At 36.5% G+C, this 25,021-nt stretch overlaps 1 protein-coding gene across 3 annotated transcripts in view; it reads left to right on the plus strand.

Annotated features, from left to right (window-relative positions):
- The window catches only part of LOC104110118 (nuclear pore complex protein NUP214), a 36,150-nt gene extending 15,326 nt beyond the window's left edge, over positions 1 to 20,824 (plus strand). The window contains exons 7-19 of one of the 3 annotated variants that reach the window (XM_070191842.1): positions 1,495 to 1,634; positions 2,604 to 2,766; positions 2,885 to 3,125; positions 3,234 to 3,788; positions 4,373 to 4,525; positions 13,297 to 13,354; positions 14,745 to 14,878; positions 14,966 to 15,090; positions 15,319 to 15,658; positions 17,731 to 17,932; positions 18,023 to 19,890; positions 19,921 to 20,008; positions 20,427 to 20,824. In XM_070191842.1, the coding sequence (XP_070047943.1) occupies positions 1,495 to 1,634; positions 2,604 to 2,766; positions 2,885 to 3,125; positions 3,234 to 3,788; positions 4,373 to 4,525; positions 13,297 to 13,354; positions 14,745 to 14,878; positions 14,966 to 15,090; positions 15,319 to 15,658; positions 17,731 to 17,932; positions 18,023 to 19,890; positions 19,921 to 20,008; positions 20,427 to 20,545 (4,186 nt within the window). In that variant the 3' untranslated portion in view covers positions 20,546 to 20,824. Of the gene's footprint in view, positions 1 to 1,494; positions 1,635 to 2,603; positions 2,767 to 2,884; positions 3,126 to 3,233; positions 3,789 to 4,372; positions 4,526 to 13,296; positions 13,355 to 14,744; positions 14,879 to 14,965; positions 15,091 to 15,318; positions 15,659 to 17,730; positions 17,933 to 18,022; positions 20,009 to 20,426 lie in introns of all 3 variants that reach the window. The other 2 variants (XM_018775578.3, XM_009619544.4) reach the window with 2 other exon arrangements.
- The last annotated feature ends 4,197 nt before the right edge of the window (positions 20,825 to 25,021 follow it).

Below are 25,021 nucleotides of genomic sequence, written 5' to 3' on the forward strand. Positions count from 1 at the left end.
TAATGCCGCACATAGTTGGAGGAATAACTTGGACAGAAATTGGAGAGGAGAAAAAAGTGGGAAGGTATGGGAATTGACTATAGTTGGAGAACTTCTACTCGGACAGAAATTGGAGAGGAGAAAAAAGTGGGAAGATATGGGAATTGACTCTGGTGCTCATGCGGATGCTATGGAAGAAAAGAAGAAGGGTACACCCATTATCCACCGAGTTTCCAATCGTGCTCCTCTAATCCTCGTTAATTTCTCAATTATCAAAAAAGAATAACTTGAGGAAAGTATTAGAAGTGCTTGAAGAATCGAAAAGTCTTCTGTAGATGTTAGTGGAACTTCTCTTAGTTTTTCTTGTATACTCCTTTTTCACTTTGGAGATCCCAATCACTGTTGATCATTGGATCCTCTTTGTAAGTCACATTATTTTGTAAATATTCTCTAATTTCTTGGTGTGCTTTTATGCAGGGCAGGGGAGCTCCCCATCACACCAATAGATTTCACCTTTTTTTAGAAAAAGGCTTAAGCTCCTAATCAGGGACACCTTTCGTGCATAACACCTTTGGCCATTAGCACATGTTATGGCTGAAGTTTTCCATTCTATGAATGCACCTTTGCATTAAATTCATCTCCATCTTTGGATTCCCATGCTCTCGAGTTTGCATTTGTTCTTAGGGGAGTCAAATCTCATATCTGCATGAATAGACTTGGGGATTCTTCGACAACCTTCAATCATCTTACCATCACGTAGTGCCTTACGTCCAAGTGCCACAAGGTCATCTTTAGAGTCGTTAGACGACCATGGTAAGCATTTTTATTGAAATCTTCATTACAAACATTCAAAAACTCAACAGTAACCAATTTCTATGGCTCGTAAGTCTACATGTTGCTTGAAACAAACTACCCTTGCCTTGATCTCGACTTTTTCCTCTTTTTTTTTTTTTGGTTTCTAGTGATGTGAAGTGGATAGTTGGATGAAGCTTTTAATCAGGTTTAATAATGAAGCATCTCATCTTCTATTGAAGAAACACAAGGATGTGAAGAAGGTGACTGGATGAAGCTTCTGTTCAGGAATTTTTTATAATGAAGCATCTCATCTTCTAATTGGGAAGCACAATCCCCTTGATATCAGCACTCAATGCAACAAGGCTATGAAGAGATGAATCAACCCTTCATATTGTTGACTGCACACTCGTCACTAAGAGTAATGGGCACCTATAATACCCCATTTTAGTAGCTTTTCTCTCTCTGACAAGAATCTTCTTGTTTCACTTGGATTGTGTCTTGAAGCTCCACTATAAGGAGTCACTCAGAAGTTATAGAGGAAGCTCAATGCTTTGCATTTCCAGTAACATAATTTTTATACTCAATTATCTCATCTGTTGTAAATGTTATCTTATGCTTGAAATTTCATTTTCCAGTAATTTCTGTTAAATTTATCAATTTTCTTTTAGACCTTTTGCAAAAAGGGAGTCTTGATCAAGTCTTCTTTGCCATTTAATGTAGCCAGCTGGCATTTGTTGCTAATCGAAAGAATCTGGATCAGCACATCTTGTTGTTTGGATGGTCAGTTGGTGATGAGAAGAATGAAGCTGCAACTATTGAAATTTTGAATGATAATTGGTCTCCAAAGATTGAGGCTCAAGGTGATCTAAGCTTTCTTCCCATTCCACCTTAACTTGTTTAATCTTGCTTTCTTTTGCTTGACACAATCATTTTGCCCTGTCTGTCTTAATTTCCACTTTCATCTTTCACACATTCTCGTTTTACATAATATGAAATGCTAGTCCTGAAGATGATTATTTATTTGGGGGAGAGAATTTTGCTGGTATGATGCGAGTGAATGTCCATTACAACTGGAAGCAATATTATGATGAAAATAAATTATGCTTTGCTCTTTTTTCTTTTTGGGTTTAGAACATTTCATATTGAGAAATATTTTATTTATTGTTCTCATTTGGATGTATAGTATTTTTCTCTTTTTTCCTATAAGTTTTTCCAGTTTAAGATCTTCTAAGTGATGGAGAACTGGTGTTGAAATAATGGATCAAAGTTTAACCTCGTCAGAATGATGTAAACCTTTTTTGGACACATTAGATGATGTCAAACCTTACAACTTAAGTGATTTATAACTGGCTATCCTTGTGCATTGCGAGTTCACTTTCGTGTATTGGTACTACTTTAATTCAACAGCCCTAAAATTTTTCCGATATGTGGAAAAATTGGAAGACCAAGACAAGAAATCAATCATCTTTTATTGTTGAAAAGAGTTGGGGAGTGTTTTCTTATTGAAGTCTTTAGTGGAAGTTGATGATTAACTTCAGTGTGATGACTATTTTTGTTCATTTAGATGAGGTTGCTTCCATTGAATTGAATTGAATGTGTCTAATCTAAACAAGGAAATGGATAAAATGTGGATTGTGAAGAGGATCGAGACGAAACAATGCACTCTACAATTGTCATGTTTGCGCCTTCTGACTTTGTGTATTCAGTTTAGAAATTACATCTTGTATGACAAGATAAATTTTAACGTTTAACACTTAGTTGGACAGAGGTTTTGATTCTTTCTTTATACAAGTTTTACTGAAGGAAGACAATTTTCGGCTTGGTTTCAGACAGTGGTGATGATATCTTGATCTTGGGACTTGCCATTGACAAAGTTTCCCAAAATGGGGAAGTTAAACTGTTGCTTGGTGAAGAAGAAAAAGAAGTTTCACCATGTTGCCTTCTGCTTTGTCTTACCAATGATGGAAGGGTGTCGATTTTCCATTTTGCTAGGTAATTCCACAGCCATTTGAACCTATATGTGGTTATTTTTAATGGTTTGCACTCGTATCTATGCCGGCGACAATCTTTTTTCTGAAGGATCTATGAAGTAATTTAAATGTTTTTGTAGTGCTACTGCTGCTTCAGCGCCACCCCACTCTACTGATTCTGATGAGAAGAATGATGCTTCTATAGTGGCATCATCACAAGATGTGCTAGTTGAATCTTCCAGCGCTCGGAAGCAAATAAACCAAGTAGATTCAGGGCTGCAACCTCATGAAGATAGAGGTCATAAAATTGTTGCAACGGATGCTCTATCATCTGCAGCAGTGAAGTTTAGCTCAGAAGAAGCGATTAAAACCAGAAATCAGGTAATGATACCTGTCTCATTAGATGGAAAGCTATAAGCAGCGAGAAGCAAAGATATCTTCTATGATAATCAATCTTGGTTGAGTCCTAACAGTCTTAACTTTTTGCAGAACCAAGGTGCAAAGTTGGAACAGTCCACATCCAAAACATCTATACATGTGGATGCTGGACGTGTGAGTAATTTCAGGACGCAAGAAACTCAAAAAGTAGCTGAAGTTAAACCTGGTGCAAAGAATTTCTCAGGAAATTCCTTGGGTAATTTTGCCATTCCTTCAATTGGGCAGAGTACGGGAACTGGCAGTGTCATGGAGTTACCTGGAAAGATCGTGTCAACAGGTTCCTCTACTGCTTCGTCCCTCTCAAGCGAACTCCGCATTTCTTCAAAACTTGATGAAAGACCCTCATCCACACCATTCAGTGGTGTTCAAAGCAAAACTTTTGATTTTTCTGATAGAAATTCTTCTGGCTCAAATGAGACAGCTGGAACTTCAGTATCAATTGATTCTTTCAAGCAGCGAGCCTTGGCGGGTGCAGGGAATATTGAGTCATTACCTGCTTTTCCCGGCTCAAGGTTGCCGTCACAGAAAGGTTTTGTATCGGAGCCTTTGAAGCCTCGCTTGACCAGGGAGACTTGTGAGGGAATTCCATCAAAACAATTCCGCGATGTAAGTTTTATCTTGGATGAACTGTAAGATAGAGTGTGCTTGTGTGTGTATGTATCCTGTATGAGCAATAGCATATCAGTATGCTCTCTTTTTCTTCAGTTTCTTTTTCATTTATTTGTCATTTTTCTTTGGAAAGTTAAAATCATTCTTTTATCTATTCTGGCAAGTCTCCACGTTGACCCGGTTTTTGTTCAGTCCTTTTGGAGTGATAGAAATTGTTAGTGTCTCAATTTTTAGCAGTAAGCTAGTTTCCTTAATATAGTTAAACTAATAGGTATTCATAATTTTGGAACAATTAATATATTTTCAATTGTACATAACCTTCATATATTCTAGCATATGCTCCTCCTATGATTATTTTACTGCTTGCAGATTATTTTTTATATCATGCGAGTTTAATATTATATCCTGTGTTGTTTCTCAGATGCACGTGGTGGCATGCATTTTTCAAATTCTTTTTTCCTTTTTACATTTTTGATGAGTATATTTGAAATGGTATTGTATTCATACAGTAGTTTATCTGCCGCTTTTCTACAAGGTATTGGAACTTGCATAATCATGCCATATTCTCTATTTCCTTCAAGGTTGAGGAGATGGCCAGGAAATTGGATAGTCTTCTAGAAGGTATAGAAGGTGAAGGTGGGTTTAGAGATGCTTCCATTCGTGCTCACAGGAGTTCAGTTTTGGCATTGGAGGAAGGCATAGAGAGTGTTTCTGAGAAATGCAGGATATGGAGAGTAAGCTTTTATGTCCATTCTCTATCTCATTTGATATCTGCTATGATGGCATGTTTCTTATGCAACTTTCTCCTTTTGTCCCTGGTTTGCTGGTTTTCCTTTAATTCTCTTTTGATTTTTTTTCATAATTGCTGACTTGTGGGTTTATTCACTGAACATATAGATTTTTGCTAATCTTGCTATTAGTTTCATAAGTCAAAAATCAAGCACTTCATCTGATGTACTATAATCGTGAAAGTCCTAAACTGGCTTGAAGCTGGAACGCTGGTTTAAGATCAGTAGAAGGCACTGCTACTGTGGCTTTGCGTGGTTGAGGGTTTTGCTCCCTTGTAATTTCTATCTTCTAATTTGACAGCTGGAGCATTACGTTATTGGCGTTGATAATCTTTTCATAGTTGCATACAATAGTTCATTGTCATTACATTAGATGTGAAGGTCCCAAACTTGCTGAACTTCAATAGTAGATGAGGTGAAGGAAGAAGGCTCTCCTATGGTCTATTTCATTTTATGTAAACAAAACTAAAGCTATTTGGTTGTGATGATGCTTCTTATAAGACCATTGATTTTGCATGGTTATGATTGTGTACTAATTCCACCCGTGTGAGCTTGCTCACATTGCCTGTCGGGGACTGAGGCAGTAGTTCATTGTCATTACATTAGATGTGAAGGTCCCAAACTTGCTGAACTTCAATAGTAGATGAGGTGAAGGAAGAAGGCTCTCCTATGGTCTATTTCATTTTATGTAAACAAAACTAAAGCTATTTGGTTGTGATGATGCTTCTTATAAGACCATTGATTTTGCATGGTTATGATTGAGTCCTAATTCCACCCGTGTGAGCTTGCTCACATTGCCTGTCGGGGACTGAGGCGTAGTTGTTGTTTATGATTGTGTCCTACCATTCATATGAAAACCTTCCAAATTAAATAAGAGATTACTAAGATAAAAAAAATAGGAGATTACTAAGATATGAAGTAAGTGAAAATTGCTGCTGCCCCCAGGGCTTAGTTCAAGTGGCAAAGGTTGAGGGCTTGTGACTTACGTCACGGGTTTGTGCCCTGCGTTATGCGAACTAAGCTTGGTATTTAAGTGTAGAACCGCAGATTGGCGGGCCCATTATCCCTGAGTTTCGGAGGCTGCAATTGGTCCTAAAGATTGGCCCCAACGGATTTCTCGGTCATAAAAAAAGTGAATTGCACAGTAACCAAGACAAACAAAAAGCTGCAGCAAAAGTGAACTGGAAAAACATAGGCAACCAAACATCATAGAAATACAATTTCTCTCTAAATCTCTTCTAACTTCCATCAGATGAGTTCAGTACTATGGCATCTTTCTATTTGCGAGAAGGATTACGGCAATTATTGGGAGGAAATCGTTTGAATTAAAGAAGGTGCAACAAGCAGATGGATTTTTTCCCCTGTATTATTGATGGATTGGGACTATGTGAGAGAAGTTTTTACAAAGAGAGGAATCAGTTAGGAAATGCTTTAAATCATAGAGTAATTTTTTAAACGGGGTCATAAAGAAAGCAGTGCAGTTCTTGAAAGATGGTCATGGCGAGGGTGGAGGCATTTGTAGATTTTTTCACAAAATTCTTGGAACAGGTGTTAGCTGGTATTGAAAGATCAAGGGTCTGAAATGACTGCTAAAACAATTGAGGTTTGGGATTGGAGAAATACACGGAGTATTAAAGATTCATGTTAGCAAAAGGTTTTCTCCAGCAAGGATATGCTCTGGGAGATCATTGTTGAAGAAGCTATCCAGTTTGGGTAAAAGTTGAATTGATAGAGCTAAAAACTTTAACCACAAAAAAGAAATTTAAGTATAGTTTTGAGATGGATAGGGGAAAGGGGACAATAACACGTAGGTCTTACAAGGAAGAAGAGCTTTTGAAGTACAAGTAGGTGATGGAGAACATGTTGCAGAGGAACTGCTATAATCCAATTTTTAATAATTGTCTCAAGAAACATGTAACATATTAAAAGAAATTAGTCTCAAGAAACGTGTATGCAAATAGGTAGAGAAGCGTATAACTCATGTGGGTGTTGGGTGGAGTCACTGACATGTGTGATGAGGCAGCAATTTCTTTGTGCAAATAGCAGAGTTTTGAAATTATAGGAGAAGGGATGAGCCATTCTTCTATTAAGCCAACTAACATGGGCTGTGAGGACTCTGAATGACAGGCTGGAAGATGCTGTTATTGGATGTGGAGAAACTGAAGATTGAGAGAGAGTCGGAATGGAAGTCATTGGTTCCATATAAAAGATGAATAAATGAACAAGGTGAACAAGAACCTAGTGGGAAGAAGTGAATTGTTTTGTTCAGTTTACTTGTCTAAGAAAATTGCTATTCTAAACTACAATGAAGACGACCAGCACATATTTTGGATTGCTAAATATGATTTGTCATTTCTTCCCATGGTACTTTTCTTCGTGGTACGTTTCTTCCTACAAAATTCAAGTGCTTTCTGTTAATGGTTTGCGAATCCCTTCAATCACTAAATGATGAATTGATACCTGAGAAAACATTTTATTAATGCCAAGCACATCTTGGAAAAAATTATGGGCATCAACTGGTGCCCTACTTTTTGTTATATAGATCTTCAGCAATGTAACCAAAGTTTTGAAAATCATGCAAGCTTAAATATTTTTTAGAGAACGGAGTCATGGTACTGATTTGAGATCGTTGTTCTTCTCTAAAATCGTAGATAATCCGCTCTTCTTCGACGTTTGGTTGGCTTCCTTGGAGGAGGGAACCAAATTTAGAAAGTTGAGATTTATGGTCCTTCTTTTGATAAAGTAAAAAAGATTAAGGTCCTTTTCCAATGATAAAATAAAATTGCAACCATTGAAAAGTATCACCGAGTCAGTATGTAGAAAGGGCTCTCATTTGGAAGTAGGGATTGCAATACCAAGATCCTTTGGTTGGTTGGAACCAATGGGAATAGAAGTAGAAGATATTTTCAAAAAATCTCAAGTTCGATTTGGACCAAGCAATTCAAGATTGCAATACTATGTTCGGTTCAAGGAGGGAAAGAGCAAGGAAGACAACCGGGGGGGGGGGGAGGGGGGGTTGCTTGTTAGAAGCATTTATGAGAGGAGTTATCCATGTATTAAAACTAGCATAACTTTATGCATTGTTTGGTTACAAAATGGGAGAAAATAATCCCCACGTAGAATCTAGCATAAGTTATAATGTTTGGTTGGTTTTTCCTTTTTTCCACATAAAACATAGCATTGCTAATACAATGTTTGGTTTATATGTTCTTTTTCGTATAACTAATACACGCATAAGTTATATGGGAATCTATGTATTATTTTATGTATAATTGAAGATGGAATAGCTAATAAATGTATCAGTAATACTTGGATTAAAACACAAAATGATAAGAATACCCTCTATTCAAACTTGTACTTTTTTGCTTAAAAAAAATTTAAAATATAGGGAAAAGGTCCAAAATTACTCCTCTACTATGGTATATTGTTTACTTATGCCACCCGTTATACTTTTCGTCCAAATCTATCCCTACCGTTAACAAAGTTTGCATAATTGCCCCTAACCCTAATGTCCCTCCACTGTGGCAGCCAACCCCTCTAATATTTTGTCCATGTCAGTTGCCAAGTCAGCAGAGTTCTTCAAAATTCAATTTCAATCGTTCTTCCTTTTTTTTAAACCTCAAATTCGAATTTCCAAGAGACCGAGCAGCTTATGGTGTTCGAATCCTCTCCAAACAGAATCAAATATCAGTACAAGCTTCGCAAGGTATTTCCCACAAGAAATTTGAACACCCAATTGATTTGAGTCACAACTTCGATGAATTTCCAGATCTGAGAACGTCGACTCGTCAATCGCATTTTACGGATTCACTTATAATTCTAGATTTCGAGGGGTTTTCAACGATTTGCTTATCAGATTCAGAACAAACATACCTCAGACCTCCGAAAATGCAAACCCAGATTCGAAGTTCTAAGCTTGGCAATGGTGCCCTAGTTCTAAACCCCAAATCAGTGATGGGATTTCAAACCCAACTTCCAAATCCAAGTTTCAAGAGTAGAGATCAAGGATAAATTTTTAGTTAAACACTAGATTTCTCAATGAAGAATAAGAATTATAGCATGTTTGGCCAAGATGGAAAAATCAACTTATTTTGAGAATTGCTTTTTTCAAAAGTGCTTTTTGAAAAAGTACTTTTAGAGAAAAGCAGTTTGTGTTTGGCTAATCAATTTGAAAAGTACTTTTGAACAATAATTTGTGTTTGGCCAAGCTTTTCGAAAAATGCTTTTAAGTGTCAAATTACAAATAAGGATATGAAGAGATTTGCTAAATAGTTAATATTATATAAGTAGATAAATAATTACAAATATTTATTATTAAAGATAATAATTAAGTTTTTTATTTTATTTAAGTAAAATATAAAAATAAAATTGAAAAGTACTTTATTCTTTCAAGATAATTTAAATATATCAAAAAATCATTTAATAAATATGAAAGTTCATCCCAAAAGTCATTTTATATTACTTAATAGTTTAAACTAAGTAAGGTTATTTTGGTATATTTAATATTTTGCAAAGAGTATTTTTGGTAGGAAGAAAAGTCAAAACTGCTTCTGCTTCTGGGGAGAAGCTACTTTTTTCTGATTCTTCAAAATTGCTTCTGCTTCTAGCCAAAAGCACTTTTTTCCCCCCAAAAAGCTTGGCCAAACACCTCAAATTGAGGAAAAAAGCACTTTTGGCTTGGGGAGAAGTTTGGCCAAACAAGCTATTAGTGAGATATCAGATTTTAGAAGCAAACCATGAAGAACAAATATGAAGCAGACACAGTTTTTCTATTTTGGATAATTTTTTAGTTAAACGTTTGATTTCTCAATGAAGAACAAGAACAAATGAGCTTCTATTAATTGTGTTTGAATCATTTGGCGGTTGTTGGGTGGAAAGTGAGTTGAACATTACAAGCACCTAGTGCTAGATTAGCTTGGAGATCGAAGTTGTGGCTGGAAAAAAAGTTATTCAAATTTGAGAAGAAAAATATATGTTATTGTTTATTGGGAATTAAATTCAGTTGGTTGTGTGTTTGTGGAGCTGAAAATTCACTAAGATCTGGAGTAGAACTTTTGAAGAACACCATTACCTGGGTTCGTTGGGCTTAAAGCTTGAATTTTTAAAAGATAATTAGGAGTTATTTGTTGTCTGGGTTTGATTTGGAGCTAATCTTTGGTCTTCAAAACATCTGAACTTAACTACTTGGGCTATAAAATCATGATTAGCTATTCTGGAGATAACTTGGAACTGGAAAGAGATCTAAAGACTCCATTGGAAACATTCATCAAAGCTTCAAATCTGGTGGTTTTGATCTTTAAATGATGACCAAAATAATTCTTGAGTTAAGACTTAAGAGAATGAGAAGAAGATGAGAATATTTTAATAAGAAAAGGGGTGGGTTAATTAGTGCGACTTACTGACTTGGCAGCTGACATGGACAAAATATTAGAGGGGTTGGCTGCCACAGTGGAGGGACGTTAGGGTTAGGGGCAATTATGCAAACTTTGTTAACGGTAGGGATAGATTTGGACGAAAAGTATAACGGGTGGCAGAAGTAAACAATATACCATAGTAGAGGGGTAATTTTGGACCTTTTCCCTAAAATATATTACTCCCTCCGTTTCAATTTAGATGATGTAGTTTGACTTGACACAAAGTTTAAGAAAAAAAAGAAGACTTTTGAAACATGTGGTCCTAAAATCTTAAGGGCAAAAGCTTTTTGGGGCCATGATATTTTTGTGGCTATAAAAACTTATCATTAAGAGTAAAGTGGGTAAAATAAAACGTTTAAAGTTAAATTGTTTCCAATTATAGAAATGTGTCATTCTTTTTGGAACAGACTAATAAAGAAAGTGTGTCATTTAAATTCAAACATAGGGAGTAACAATTTTAATAAAATAAACTAGATAAATAATAAATAATACTCACATTACATTTCTATATTACTAATTCCTATTAGGGGCAAAGTGAGAGTGGCCTTTGGTGGACAAGATGAAGGGAGCGATGCTGAGATGGTTCGGACATGTGAAGAAGTGATGTATAAATGCCCCAGTGAGAAGGTGTGAGGTTGACAGTGGTGGTCTAAGGAGAGGTAGAGGTATGCCGAAGAAGTATTAAGGAGAAGTGATTAGACATGTCATGACACATCTTCAGCTTACCGAGGACATGGCCCTAGATAGAAGGATATGGAGGTCGAGGATTAGGATAGAAAGTTAGTAAGTAGTCGAGTTTAGAACACCGTATTTGTTCCTTAATTTCCATATCAGTATTATTATTATTTTTATCATTCTCGTATTATTTTATCCCTCGATTTCTACTATATCTGTTGTTTCTTTTGCTTCGGTTATGTTATTGCTTTGTTATTTGCTGTTGTTACTGTCCATGTCTTCATAATTCTCAACATGGCTTCTTCACTACTATTTTCTTTCTCAAACCTGCTTTGAACTGCTTTTCTTTAGCCGAGGGTCTATCGGAAACAACCTGCCTACCTCCACAAGGTAGGGGTAAGGTTTGCGTACACCCTACTCTCCCCAGACCCCAGTGTTATCAAAGGCTCGCTCAAAGCGCACTTAAGCCTTGAAGGGAAGCGCAAAACATGTTGAGTGCTTCGGTTCGCTTAGTTGGCGCTTTACTGTCGTGTTCAAGGGTCTAAGGCATACTTTTCTTTGCCAATAGGCATTATCCAGGAGAGGCGAAACTAAATTATTGATATTTCACTTTATCTTAATTTTCTTTCAATTTCTTTATCCAAATATTTGGTGTTCATGCTTATAATTTTTAGTCTTGGACTACACATGTTTTTATAATTTTTTCTTCAGTTGCGCCTTTCTTCATTGAAGCTCACGCTTTATTTGCTTTTTGTGCTTAAAGCCCCAATGGACTTTAGCGCTTTTTTGCGCTTTTTGCTTTTGATAACACTGCCGGGCCCCACATGTGGGAATACACTAGGTATATTATTGTTTTTGTAATCCCTGCATAACTAATCTCTGCATAATCAGTGTTGTGAAAAGCTGGCGCTTCCTCGCTTAAAGCGAGAAGCGAAGCGAGGCGACCCATCGAGCGCTTCTGCTATCTGAAGCGTAGCAGGTATTCAAAAGCGCTCGCTTCCCACTAAAAAGCGAGAAGCGAGGATGCGAAGCGATGCGTAAGAAGCGTGCGCTTCTATGTTTTAAAGGGCTGCCCACCTATTTAATTAAAAAGGATGTTCTTTTTTTAAAACATATCGACCAGCAGCAACAGAGAAAGAAAGAGGCGACTTGGGTTCAAGTCTTCTTAACATATCGACCACCTTCTTCTTCTTATTCTTCTTCTTCTTCTTTCACCGTTTCAACGTCCAAATAGCAGCTAAATGCTGGTGATATTTTTTTTTTCCTTCAGTTCTTCTTTCTCATTCTTCTCCTCTTCTTCTTCTTCATTTTCTTGCACTGTTTTTTCGTTTGAAATGCTGTCCATTTTTTACTGGAATGGTATACTGCCCTTCCTCTTATTTTTATGTCCTTTATTCTTAGTTCTTATTAGTTGATGAAGAAGAAGTTGAAGAATATGACGAGCAATATAATACTGATAGTGGGATACAAGAATTTGACAATCTTGTAGAAGAATAGGATGCTCATTTTGTGCTTTAATTGATGCTACTCTTTAGTTTTTACATTGAAGTATTGAATGTTGTCTATGCAATATTTATTTTAATTATTTTTTAAAAAATTCCGCTTCACTTCAAAAAAGCGAACGCTTCGCTTCTCGCTTCTCGCTTTAAGCGAAAAGGGGGTTGTCGCTTTTCCTCGCTTCACGCTCTTCACAACACTGTGCATAACTAATCCCTACATAACCAACTCCTACATAACCTATTCCTGAATTACTAATCCTTGCATAACTCGTGTTCGAACCAAATGACCCCCAAGTGTCATACAATTCACCCTTTTTATCCCGTTGGAAAGGGCTAAAGAAGAAGTTCTTTGTTCTCAAAAGCTTTTCTCCTTCTTTAGGAAACTTGTTCAAATCAAACCAACAATCTGCATGTCCATTCAAGTCAAATCATGTACAACTTTTTTATTTGATTCTGCAACTATTTCCATTGAGTCATCGACTATTTTAATTGAATCTTCGACTCCTTCAATTGATTTTTCAGCTTCAACATCTGTCGTTGAGTTTCAATCAATTTCTATTAAGTCTTCAACCGTTTCTGTTGAGTCCTCAACTATCCATTGATTTTTCAACTCTCTTTTAAAAGAAATATACTCATACAACTTACACTCCTGGAGTATCTTCTTTACTAATTTTTACTAGGACTAGTATTATTTACGTGAGATGAAAGAACTTGGATATTGAAAAGAAATAACTTAAAAAAGTTATAAACCAAAGTGGTTGCGGGAACGATATGCTTTGGTTACCGACATAGGCTTCCAAGAATACAAAGAAAATCTGAATAGAGGTAGTACTAGTAGTAATCAGAAGTAATAAATGTTCTTTGACAATAAAATGCTACTATTGGAAAGTGAGTACTATTTATCGCTTTTGACCTCTTTAATGGCAACGATAAAATTGGAGAAGAAATTTAATTTTCCTTTATTTTCTAAAGTGACAGATATTTTGAAACATTTTTTGGGCCAAAACAACATTTGAAATGGGACGGAGGGAGTATAGGCCAATTCTCCCAATCTCTTCTCTTGTATTTCCACTTCCTACCAGAATTACTGCTGGATGAGTTTTAGAAATATTTCTTCTTCTAATTGCAGGGGGTAATGGATGAGCAACTTGGCGAGATACAGCTTCTCCTTGATAAGACAGTACAAGGTATATATAACCGATCTTGTCCACTAAGTAGGCTGCTTTATTATTCTTATGATCTCCTAAGTAAGTTTATTGTTAATCATTTATTTGATATAGACATCATAATTGTGACAAAAAAACGATGAAGCAAAGCTTTAACAAGACAAATGGGTAAAGTTTCTTTTACTCCTATTTGGAGTTCAATCATTCCCAAGATCTGGATATGAAGTGCTACACTTCTAAAAAGTTTTGAATTGTCATCTTCACAGTTCAGTTTACACCTCAAAAGTTTAGGAAGACTATAACTAGGCAACCAAGTTACCATGTTGGGATGTGCAAGCTGTAGTTGCGGATGATTTAATGTTGTTTTATAATCTGGTACCGAAGATAGTCCTCATAATTAGCTCAGTCAAAGTAATAGAATAAGTATTTTGGTCCTTTGCATCCGGTGAAGGTAAGCTTCTAGCTTCAATGGTTTGATTTTCAACAGCCTGCTTTTCAGCCATTTTTCTTTCCTTTTTTTTTGGTTGAAAAGAAGAAAGAATTTGGTGAGGATGGAATGGATTAAGGAAAAGGACTAACATCCAGGCTCCGATGCCATGTGAGGAACGTGGAAAATAGAGGGGAATTTGGGAATAGAATTGCTTAATTATTCCCTCAAGCATGTTGGGATTTTAATTGTGTTTACAAGTAATCAGAAAGAAAGTAATTCCTCTTCCTATTTACACAATAATTTGAATTTGAGACGTACCAAGGGTGTGGCCTAGTGGTCAATGAGGTGGCGTTGAACCATGGGGTTTCAGGATGAAATCTCAACGGAGGCAAAAGCACAAAGTGTTTTCTTCTCATTTGTCCAAGCCTTGGTAGATAGAGTTATCCAATACCTGTGCTGGTGGGAGGTAGCTGGTAACCCGTGGTTATAAAAAAAATTCGGATTTGAAACATTTCCTATATTTACAAGTAATGGGTTCTTACGATTACCAATTTCCTAAAAAGAAAACCGACCTAATTCTTAGCACAATTCTTTTTCCCATTTCTCTGATTTCTCATACTGGTCTTTGCCAATGTCAAATCAGTCGTGGGATATGTTCAGAGGGCATTATCTTATGAAATTTTTGTGCTTTGCCGCATCAGCTTCAGAATGTACATCTGGAAGCACAAGGGATATGTTCAGAGGACATTATCTTCCTAGCACCCTGCTTCGTCTCTCTTCAATTTCTCTGTCTTCAATTACCTCTCTTTTGGGATGTTGGAGCTTAAAACCATATAACCGTACCACAATCACTGCATTTATTTGAAAGAAACAGCTTGTGATTAAAGACATTGAGAGTATTGCCTGTTCATTTTAATAACCTTATTATTGTTGATAGCATTTATCTCATAATTTTATGGTGTATGCTCTCTTTATTCTCAGTTTTGGCGAGGAAAGTATACATGGAAGGAATATTTAAGCAAGCTACTGATGAACGGTACTGGGATCTCTGGAATCGCCAGAAATTAAATTCTGAACTGGAGTTAAAGAGGCAACATATAAAGGAAGTTAATAAGGTGCCAACAGAATGTTCAATGCTAATGCTTTTGTTCCTTCCTGTCCTAAAGTTTTCCTTATCACTTCTGATTTTCTCCTTTCTGTAGAGCTTAACCAGCCAGCTGATTGAATTGGAAAGACATTTTAACACACTTGAGTTGAATAAGTTTGGTGACACTAGCGGGATACAAACAAGTAAAAGAGGTTTCCAGAGCAGGCCTGGACAACCCAGGTATTGGTTTGGCTCTTTATTTTTTGGCTACACAATTAGTTTATCTTTGTTATGATTGTCTACTTTCTGCTATCACTTCAAATTATTGCACTTGTTGCATCCAACTTTCTTTCCTCCCTACAAGAGTAAATTTATTTCTCCAACCTGCTTTCCCTCTGTATTGGAACCTTCTTTTTCTTGTCTTAATGATCAAATTTAGGGTGAACTTCTGATCTATTCACATTCCAGGCATGTCCAGTCCTTGCACAGTTTACGTAATACAATGACCACACAACTAGCAGTAGCAGAGCAGCTCTCTGAAAGTCTCTCGAAACTGATGACTGATTTGAGCATAGATTCTCCTGCAAAAGGTCAGAATGTTAGGAAGGAATTGTTCGAGACAATTGGTCTATCCTATGATGGTGCCTCTTACAACTCTCCAGTTGGGGAAAAGGCTGTAGATACACCTTTTAACAAAGAATTATCAGCATTTCTTGCTGTTAAAGAGCGATCCAGGAGAAAGCAAACGAGCCCTGTGAAGAGCGCTGAACCAGAGACAGCAAGGAGACGCCGTGACTCACTTGATCGGGTAATATTCCAACCTTCTCTTGAGATGCGGATAACGTTACCTTGAACACGTTTATACATGGGCCTGTGCTTTGTTGTGTCAAATGTCATTTCAATATGAATAATTGCTGCTGTTATATGTTGCTGATCCAACTGCTGTTAACCCTCATTACTTCACTTATTGTGCACATGAAGGAGTGACATTCAACATATGTTCTGTAGTATAAGATAACAGATGATTCAGGTTTCATGAGGCAGCTCTGGATCAGAAAAAGCTACATCCACTGCAAAAAACTGAAAAATTTCAGTTTTTTCATGGTTAATCTTTCTATAGTTTTGGTTCGCTTTTTGGTTTCGAGGATCCGGTAAAAACTATAAAACTGGACCAAATTTTTGAAAAATTGAACCGACGGACGCCCACCCCTATGAAGAATTAGGGTTAAGAAGGAAAGCTATAGTTGGGATAGAAGAATCCGAAGAGTCGTCCAAATGATTTAAATACTATTTTCGATTATTGGAGAGGCTGTATGATTCAAGCAAATAGTATCTGGAATAGTGAACAGTCATCAAAAAATCACCTTACGGTATCACCTGAACAGTTATCAGAAAGTCACCATAAAAAAATTGGTACTTGTAGTTACTGATCTACTATTACATTACTGTTATTTCGGTAAGTATTACATTTACTGTTATCCAACTGTTACTTAAGCTTTGTTTATGTTATATGCATCTTTTAATTTTTAATATTGAGGCTTGAGGGCCAGAATCTTGTCGAAAAGGTTTTCATTTTCCGAATGTCGACTAGAAGTTTCTGGAGAAGTGGTTGGGACAATGGATGGGATAGTGGTTGAAAGAACGGTGAGAATACTAGCCGAAAAGAGGGGGATATTGGAAAAAGACTCATTGTTGGTGAAACAGTGATAGGGAAAAAATGGCGCCACCAGTAATTTAAACAGAAGACTAAGTTGGCATGTAAATATCTGACAAGACTAAGTTGCTTACAAGACCTTCAAATCTTGGATTAAAAACCCCTTAGTAAAAATATCTGCTGATCTGTTGGCACAAATGGCAAGCACATACTTGTTTTTACAAACAGAGTAGAAATCACGTTCAAAGAAATTGCTCTAAGCCTACTTTGATTGTCTTGGAAACAAAGTGATATTAATACGAACTAAATGTCTTTCCCTTTTGTGTGCTTTAATAAAAAAACCAAAAAATATTTTTCTCTATCAGAATTGAAGAAGACATCGTTGGATTACCTTTTGGAGAAAAGTACGGTTCCTAAAAAAATAATCGCACTACCTTTAAAATAACCGTGTAGTTCAACCGTGTTGTAACTTCTGTGGCGCTAACCTCGGGATGTAGACCAAAGAGGAGTTGGCTTACAAATAAGTATTTTCATTTCAGTTAGTAGCACGTGTGATGGAAATTTCCATTCAGTCTATAGATGATTTTGAAACAAAAAGAACAACATGTTGGGCTTTGTGAATACTAGACATAAACTTTAGGGAATTGCAGGGAGCTTCACTAGGTTGTTGGGAGTGGGTAACCACAACGCAGGTTGGCTTTATACTTGGAATGGCGACCTAAGAGGAATTGGTTCACAGTAGGTATTGCCAGTGGCATCTTTCAGCAATTAGCTTGTACAATGGAAGGTATATGTATTTAAATTATTTTGCAGAGCAAACGAAAGACAAGCTGTCAAGCATTCTGAATACTTGATTACCTAGTAAAGCACAAACTACAAAGTAAAAGTAGCTATTATGTCTTTGCTGACTGTTAATCCATGGAGCGATGTGAGTAAACTGCACAGGTTAGTGTGGAGTATGTAGTTGGGAACTTGTAATTAAGAGGGTAACCTTTAGCATCTATTCTATTTGTTGTTCCTTAAATTTGTTGTGCAGTTTTTCATAGATCTGAAGCTTCATTATTCCTTTAAAGCTAAAGTTTCTCCTGCTGCATTCCTTAAATTGGTATCTGAAGAAATATACTTGGTAGTTGGCATTTTTATGCCTATATAATCATTAAGTGCTGGTTTTATCATTCATCTTGTTCTACGCTTAACTTGTACGCATCATTTGTGACCTTTGGCAGAATTGGGCTAGCTTCGAACCTCCAAAAACAACTGTGAAAAGGATTGTCCTGCAAGAAGATCGTCAGAAGGATATTGCAAATAGGTCATCTTTGTCACTGGATAAGAAACATCACCATTCTCAGATGCGAGAAAGATCAGCGACTGCTCAATCTAATATCTTTAATGCCTCTTCCACCTCCTCACAGCAACTTAAAAGCAAAGGTTTCCACCCTAAACCAAATAATATGGTGAATGTGTGCTTCATTAAATGGATGTTATGTAATTAAGTATATTTTGCTGAAAAATATGTAGGTCTTCATGATATGCCAGCAAAGCAGTCCACTGAAAATCCTTTTTTCCAATGGGCTGATGGACTTCCAAGACATGCAGCTGAAATGCCACCAATGAGTTCTCCAGTATCTTTACTGCAGCGTGAATCACAGTCAATCGCGGTCACTAGCCAATACTGTTCAGTAGATACTCACAATCTTGCTAAGGAAAGATCAGGTAGCAGCACGATACCTCTTAGAGATACTGTTCAAACAGGTGGACTGAAGGCTATTCAGCAATCTGAGAACAGAATGCAGCAGCCAAACTCATCGAATCCTCCTGCACAGACATTTACCCCAATCAAGTTTTCAATTGAGACTTCAAATGCGGTTGATAAACCTGGAATCACCAAACCTACAATCAGAGATTGGAAGAATGCAGCGGTGACTAGTGAAAGCACGCAGTTTGAATCTAGCAGTAGTCCTAACTATTCCTTGTCCACTGCAGCTGCTGCTGATTCTCCCTTCACTCTATCTGCGAAGGTCATACACTCTGAAGTTGTGAATGCGAGCCAGGTTACTGAGAATCCATTTTCTTCCCAAGCATCAACATGGAGTTCCTCGTCCCAAGTAAAAATCACGCCATCAGCATCTGCGTCTTCTTCACAAGAGCCAATGTTTTCACCAATATCATCTACATCATTTGAATCCATTTCTAAAGCCAATATGGGTTCTAGTCAAAAGGTCTCTCAATCTCAATCATCAGCTGCTTCTATGACGCAGTCTTCATCTCTTCTGAGCACTCAAAAGTTGGATTCCTTACTCATTACCCCTCCCTCGGATGGTACAAAGTCTGAGTCTCCAACAGGCTCGTCTCTGCCTTCAGTTGCCATACTTGATACGAAGGCTGATAAGAATTCCGACAGACCAGCTTCAATTGCGAATCTAAGTACGAAGATGGATACACCACAAGATTCAGCTTCACAGCCTCCAGTATCTGTCAGCGTATCTAATTTACAAACTGGACCGTCGGTCCAGTCAAAATCCACTAACGAACAATCAGCCAGTTTAAATTCTGCAAATCAGATCAGTTCTGGTGGGACATCAAGCGAAGTCTTAGATGTGGGCTTGAATACTACACCAGGACAGCCATTTTCTGCTTCTGCCATTTCACCACCAATAGCGACATCAAGTACTGGTAGTGCAATTAATGTGAAAAGTGGTAGTTCAGATGTTGTCAACCACGAGGATGAGATGGAAGAAGAAGCTCCTGAGAGTAGTCAGATGACTGAGAATCCACTGGGAAACCTGGCTGGGTTTGGTATTGGGACTGCTGCTACTCCAGTTACTGCGAAACCTAATCCATTTGGTGCAGTATCACCCAGTAAAGCTTCATCTCCGGCAAATTCCTTATTTACAAGTACAGCTTCAGGCGGTGAGCTATTTCGACCAGCATCGTTTAGTTTCCAACCGATACAGCCACCCCAACCGTCAGCATCTGCAAATTTTGGTGCTTTTCCTGGTAGCTTCAGCCTCAGTTCCACGAGTCAAGCTCCGGCGATGGGTGGGTTTGGCCAGCCGGCTCAGATTGGACAAGGGCAGCAAGCTTTAGGATCAGTTCTTGGTACTTTTGGACAATCAAGGCAGATTGGTGCTGGGCTACCCGGAACTGGTGCGGCATCTGCAAGCTCTTTTGGGAGGGGTTTTGTAAGCAATAACTCTGCTGGTGGTTTTGGAGGCGGGTTTTCTGGAGTTTCTTCTACTGGTGGTGGGTTTGCCAGTCTGGCTTCTGGTGGTGGTGGATTCACTGCCGCTGCTGCACCTGGTGGTGGATTTGCTGCCGCTGCTGCACCTGGTGGTGGATTCGGTGCTGCTGCTGCTGCTGCTGCTCCCGGTGGCGGATTTGCTGCCGCTGCCACATCTGCTGGTGGATTTGCTGCTGCTGCCACATCTGCTGGTGGATTTGCAGTTGCTGCCACAGCTGGTGTTGGATTTGCTGCTCCAACTGCTGTTGGTTCAGGCTTTTCAGGTATGTTTCTTTGCTATTCGACCAAATCGTTCCTATTTGATTTGGATTAAGTAGAATGTGAAATTTTTAAATAGCAAAGAAAAGTGAGTCCTTTCTTTGTTATGAAGAATCTTGTGACAATTTATATATGGTTTCCCTCACTGGAATTTTAAACTATTTTGTCTTATGGATTTCTCATTGTTTGAAATTTCCAGCGAGGGAAACCATATATAAAAAAGAAAAAAATTGTCTTTTGGAAAGCGAGTGAGGAATATTGTTCTCTCTTCTATCTGTGGTACACACTAGTATGCTTAATTTGTTACTTTGTGTGACTCAAATGATTTGAAATTTTACATAATACTACTGATATAGATTACTTGACATGGTAAGATACCCTCGCTTATATGTCTGATTTTTTCAACTGTGCTAAATTTTGAAGGCGGTGGTTTTGGAGCTTTTAGCAGCCAACAAAGCGGTGGCGGTGGCTTCCCTGCATTTGGTGGGAGTTCAGCTACTGCAAGACCACCTTCTGAACTCTTCACGCAGATGAGAAAGTAGTTCGACTGACACAAATCTTGTAAAGAAAATTAATCAGAGAAACAAGGAGGATAAATGAGTGCTGTAGAAGAAGTTGTACTTAGTAGATTGTTCCAGTTCACTCTTTGTTAGTACAAATTATCTCCTGTTATATCAGTTGTGGATGAAGCTGAGTGATGGGACAGACTCTTGCATCTTTGTTGTGTATTATTTCATGTCACTTTTGCTCTTGGCGAGTTGGAGCAAGCAACTACACTTATCCTACAGCTTTATCCCACGTCTACCCTTTTCTTTTTTTTATGGATTGAGACTCTGGAAACTCATTTTATTCCCCTTTTTCATTGCATTATTCCCTCGTTATTCCAAAAAGAAAAAGAACAGAAAAAAAAAATCTCTGGCCATAAAAGAGTAGATTTTTGGCTTGGACCTAGTTACAAAATTGCGCTGAGCCTGATGTGTCAAGCTCCTATGTCATTTGATTGTTGTATTCTGAGATAGCTAATTTCGGGATTGTTATCGCACATTGAATGTGGTATAAATATAACACTGAAATTGTGTTATAATTTATCTTGGAATTACTATACCAAAAATAATATTCAACTAAATATGAAATTAAATAATACCACATTCTATTTCGTGATTTTTTTAGGTTCTTTATCCCATGAACCAAACAGAGGAAATGTCAGAAGCAGAGGGCAAACATGTTTAGTTGTAAAACAACACTTCTACCGTTCTGCTCTGTTGGTAATCACGACCAACCCCAAATTACTTCGAACAAAAACGCTTTAACATACTCAGATTCTCTTATTGTTTCACTTGGACAACGTTAAATTTCACGAGTGTAGCCTGTTATTTACTTTTTTTAGTTGATTTTCCTTTACATTGTTAGCGCAAACTTATTGCTAATGGATGTTTGTTTTAAATATTTTGATAATAGAGGTGAAATTATACTTTAATTGATAGGATGACAAATAAGAAGATATGCATTTAGAGTTTTTTTGTTTTTTTTTTCGAGGATTTTGCACCCATATATAATTGTTTTTAAATTTGTTTTTTTGAATGTCCTTCAAAGATTCGGAAAAAGTTCCTTACATCTTTTTCAAGTCAGTTAAATAGGGTAAAAACTGGAAATAAAAATTAGAATAGAATAGTCCAAACAAAAACTAATTAACTACAATAATGCTTGAGATGCGCTCAAATGGAGTGACACGATTGGAGAAGATTCATACAGATCTAAAGTTGAATTAGGTATTGATGAGTAATGTATTAGCCAAATGAATAATTATCATAGAACTAGTCGATTTATTTATAAGAGTTCGTTGCAATTAAATTGAGTGACGGTGATGAGGACAGTCATTTTGGTCTTATAATTCTGCAAGCTACAAATCTTTATTTCAAATGCTATTTTTACTATTGGGAGAAATTCAAAAATAGCCAGATTTACAAGTAGTAATTGAAAAATAGCTACAGTTTCAAAAGTAATAGAAATTTAGCCATTTTTTTATGTAAAGATAAATCTGAACGAAAACACCGTTCAAAATCCGGAAAATATTCCAGCATAATATACTGGAGTTACAGTATAATATACCGGTCCAACATAATATGCTGAAAGTTCATACACAGGTGCTCCAAATCTCCAGTATATTATGCTGAAACTTTCCGCGTTGGAATTCCCGCATAATATGCTGGAAGTTCATACACAGGTGCACCAATCTCCAGTATATTATGCTGGACCGGTCCGTGTTGCAGCAAAATAGTGGCTATTTTTCAATGACTTTGCAAACACTTGCTATTTTTGAATTATCGGTCCGAAAACTGGCTAGCCCGTGCTATTTTATTATTTTCTACTGACAGATTGGTGAAAACATCATATTTTTGTTCTTGTTGTTCATCGTCATCCATCGTGGTTATTGTTATTTGTTTGCACTTATGTTTTTATAAGTTAAACTAAGTCATGTCTGTCATTGTAATTTATAGCCTTTATATTTTCTTCTATTGTTACTATTATAGTTATCTTTGTTGGTATTTCGATAATTATTGTTATTAAAACAACAGTAACGCTTCTACTGCTGCTACTACTTGTAGCTTTGCTAAAATAATGATCCTTGTCTCGTCTTAGTAAATTATTCGTTAATTAAAAATGATTTAATTAATTGGTTAATCATTGTTTCTACCCAATTGAGCAAGGACACAATTTAAAGATAATATAGTCGATGAAGTTTTCTGTCGAGCAATCAAAATCTCTATATTGGTGTTTCTTTCCCCCCTATTCATTGTTTTCCGTTAATATAAGCAAGCTTTCATTCAATACTCTTTTCAATTCTCTCGTTGCAAATTGTGATTTGGACATCGACTTTTCTGTACGATACTGACAGTCTAATTTAGCATGCGGACATGGTCTTATCGTATGAATATCATTTGCTCTGCCTTACATCGCGCTTCCAAAACATCTGAGGAAGGCGCTGCCTAACAGGTGATATCAAATTTAATTAGTTACAAGTAAGTTGGAAACATTTGACTCTTTTGACCACAATTGTTGATGACATTTGTTTCCATTCAATTCCCTTCACTTTCTACCCTTTCGAATTGTAAACATCTATGTTATGTGATTGAGAATATCAAAACTAGTGATGACATTCTCTAACTTATTCGATATGGTATGGCTATCAACAAACAATCTTTTGAAAAGAATGCCATGGAATAACTGATCAAAATTAAAAAGAACCTTTTTGATGTATAGTTTTTCTGGTATTTGGTACATACTTAAGGAGCAAAATATTCTTACATTCTCAAATGTGTACTGTGAGGAAATACTCTTATTTCATTTTTTCCTAGATGCCTTTTTTTTGGGTACTCTAGTATATGGACAGAGTTGTTGTCTCAATCCTACATGTTTTTGCCTATTGGTTATTAATATACAGGTTAAAGTTTATGGCTAACCTCTCACCACAATGGTAACACTAATTTTTTTTCCTCGTGACATTAATTATTATTTTTATTTATCAATATTTTAAATTTTTTTATTATATATAAGGGCAGGGGAAATGGAATTGGGAAGGAAATTACAAGGTGCATAATCAAAATATAGGTAGTCTACCAACTGACCTACTAAAGTCTTCATTTTAATTATTTTTTCAATTAGAAAGGTGAGAAAATTAGGACTTATGGGCCACATGAAGTTTCACCTATTGGAAGTCCACTACAAAGGAAAGTACAACTTTATTCGTTCATATTATTTAATTTGATTCAGTACGTGATTTAAGAAAGAAATATAAATTTTTATAATATGTTGATTTAAACATATTATAATATTTGGGTATGTATGTATAATATTTGAAACTTGTAATCTTAAATATTTCGAAGTATTTGTGTGTCTATAGAAGCTTTTAATTAAAAAAATAGAAATGAATTATTCTTTTTTAACGAACTAATAAAAAATAGTGTCAAACAAAGTGGAATGGAGAGAATATTATTTATGCGATTTAAACTTTCTTTTACACGTACACTTCTGAGCTAGCACTATAATGTTACTCTGCCGTAGCAATACTATTAAGCTTTAATTTTATCATCGACATTTGAAAATGATTTTTTTTAAAAGATAAAACTCATATGAACTTCTAACACGATATACGCCGCTCCACCATGCCAATCTAAGTTTGAGTTCAAACAAGGAATACGCCATGCGTTTTATAGATGCTACTCCATGCGTTTCAATCTATACATTTTCCTTATTAGTTTATTTAATAAAAATACACATTTCTTGTTAATAAAATGAGTTAAAAATCAGAAAATTAGAGAAGCAAAGAAACGTTAATTCAATAAACAAAATAGAAACTAATTCTTAGCCCACAAGTTGCTTGTGTCTCCTTACTCCTTAGGGAATTTAATCTCCTCATTGTTGCTTAAGGTATATGAATTAATTCCTATCACGATAGAACAAAAAAGTTATTCTGTAAAAGCGGCACTTCAATTTACAAACAAAGGAAGAGTGAGATGGAGAGGTGCAATCCAAAATGTGTCTCTTTCATTTTTCATTCACACCCTTTAAAGGAATACCCAACAATCCCCCACATGAATGAAGAATGGACATATGTGTAAAACCATGCATGAAAAATTATGTGATTCGCAAGTAAGGATTAATCGCATCTGGATAAGCAGGTTTACCTTTGAACTTCCCGTAGTGAGCTTATGCCGGACATACTTGGTCAATTGGTAGATTTGATATCTTTGAACCGTCGAGCTTTAGTGTATACATAGACAACCATAAGTCACACAATCAATCCTTCAATCTTTAACCGTCTTTGGTTCTCATTGTTGTATTTATTTAAGCCATGAACACCGCTTAATTTTATAAGTGCATAGAGAATTGACCTTACCGAATTCTTCTTGAAGCAGCTTATACTTCACACTTACATAAATGATTCCTAAATAAGTAGTTCTGTAGATACACTATTTGACATACCCCGTATCAAACTTAGAAACTATTAAAAAACCTTA

The sequence above is a fragment of the Nicotiana tomentosiformis genome, chromosome 1 (assembly GCF_000390325.3).
Source record: "Nicotiana tomentosiformis chromosome 1, ASM39032v3, whole genome shotgun sequence".
NCBI lineage: Eukaryota > Viridiplantae > Streptophyta > Magnoliopsida > Solanales > Solanaceae > Nicotiana > Nicotiana tomentosiformis.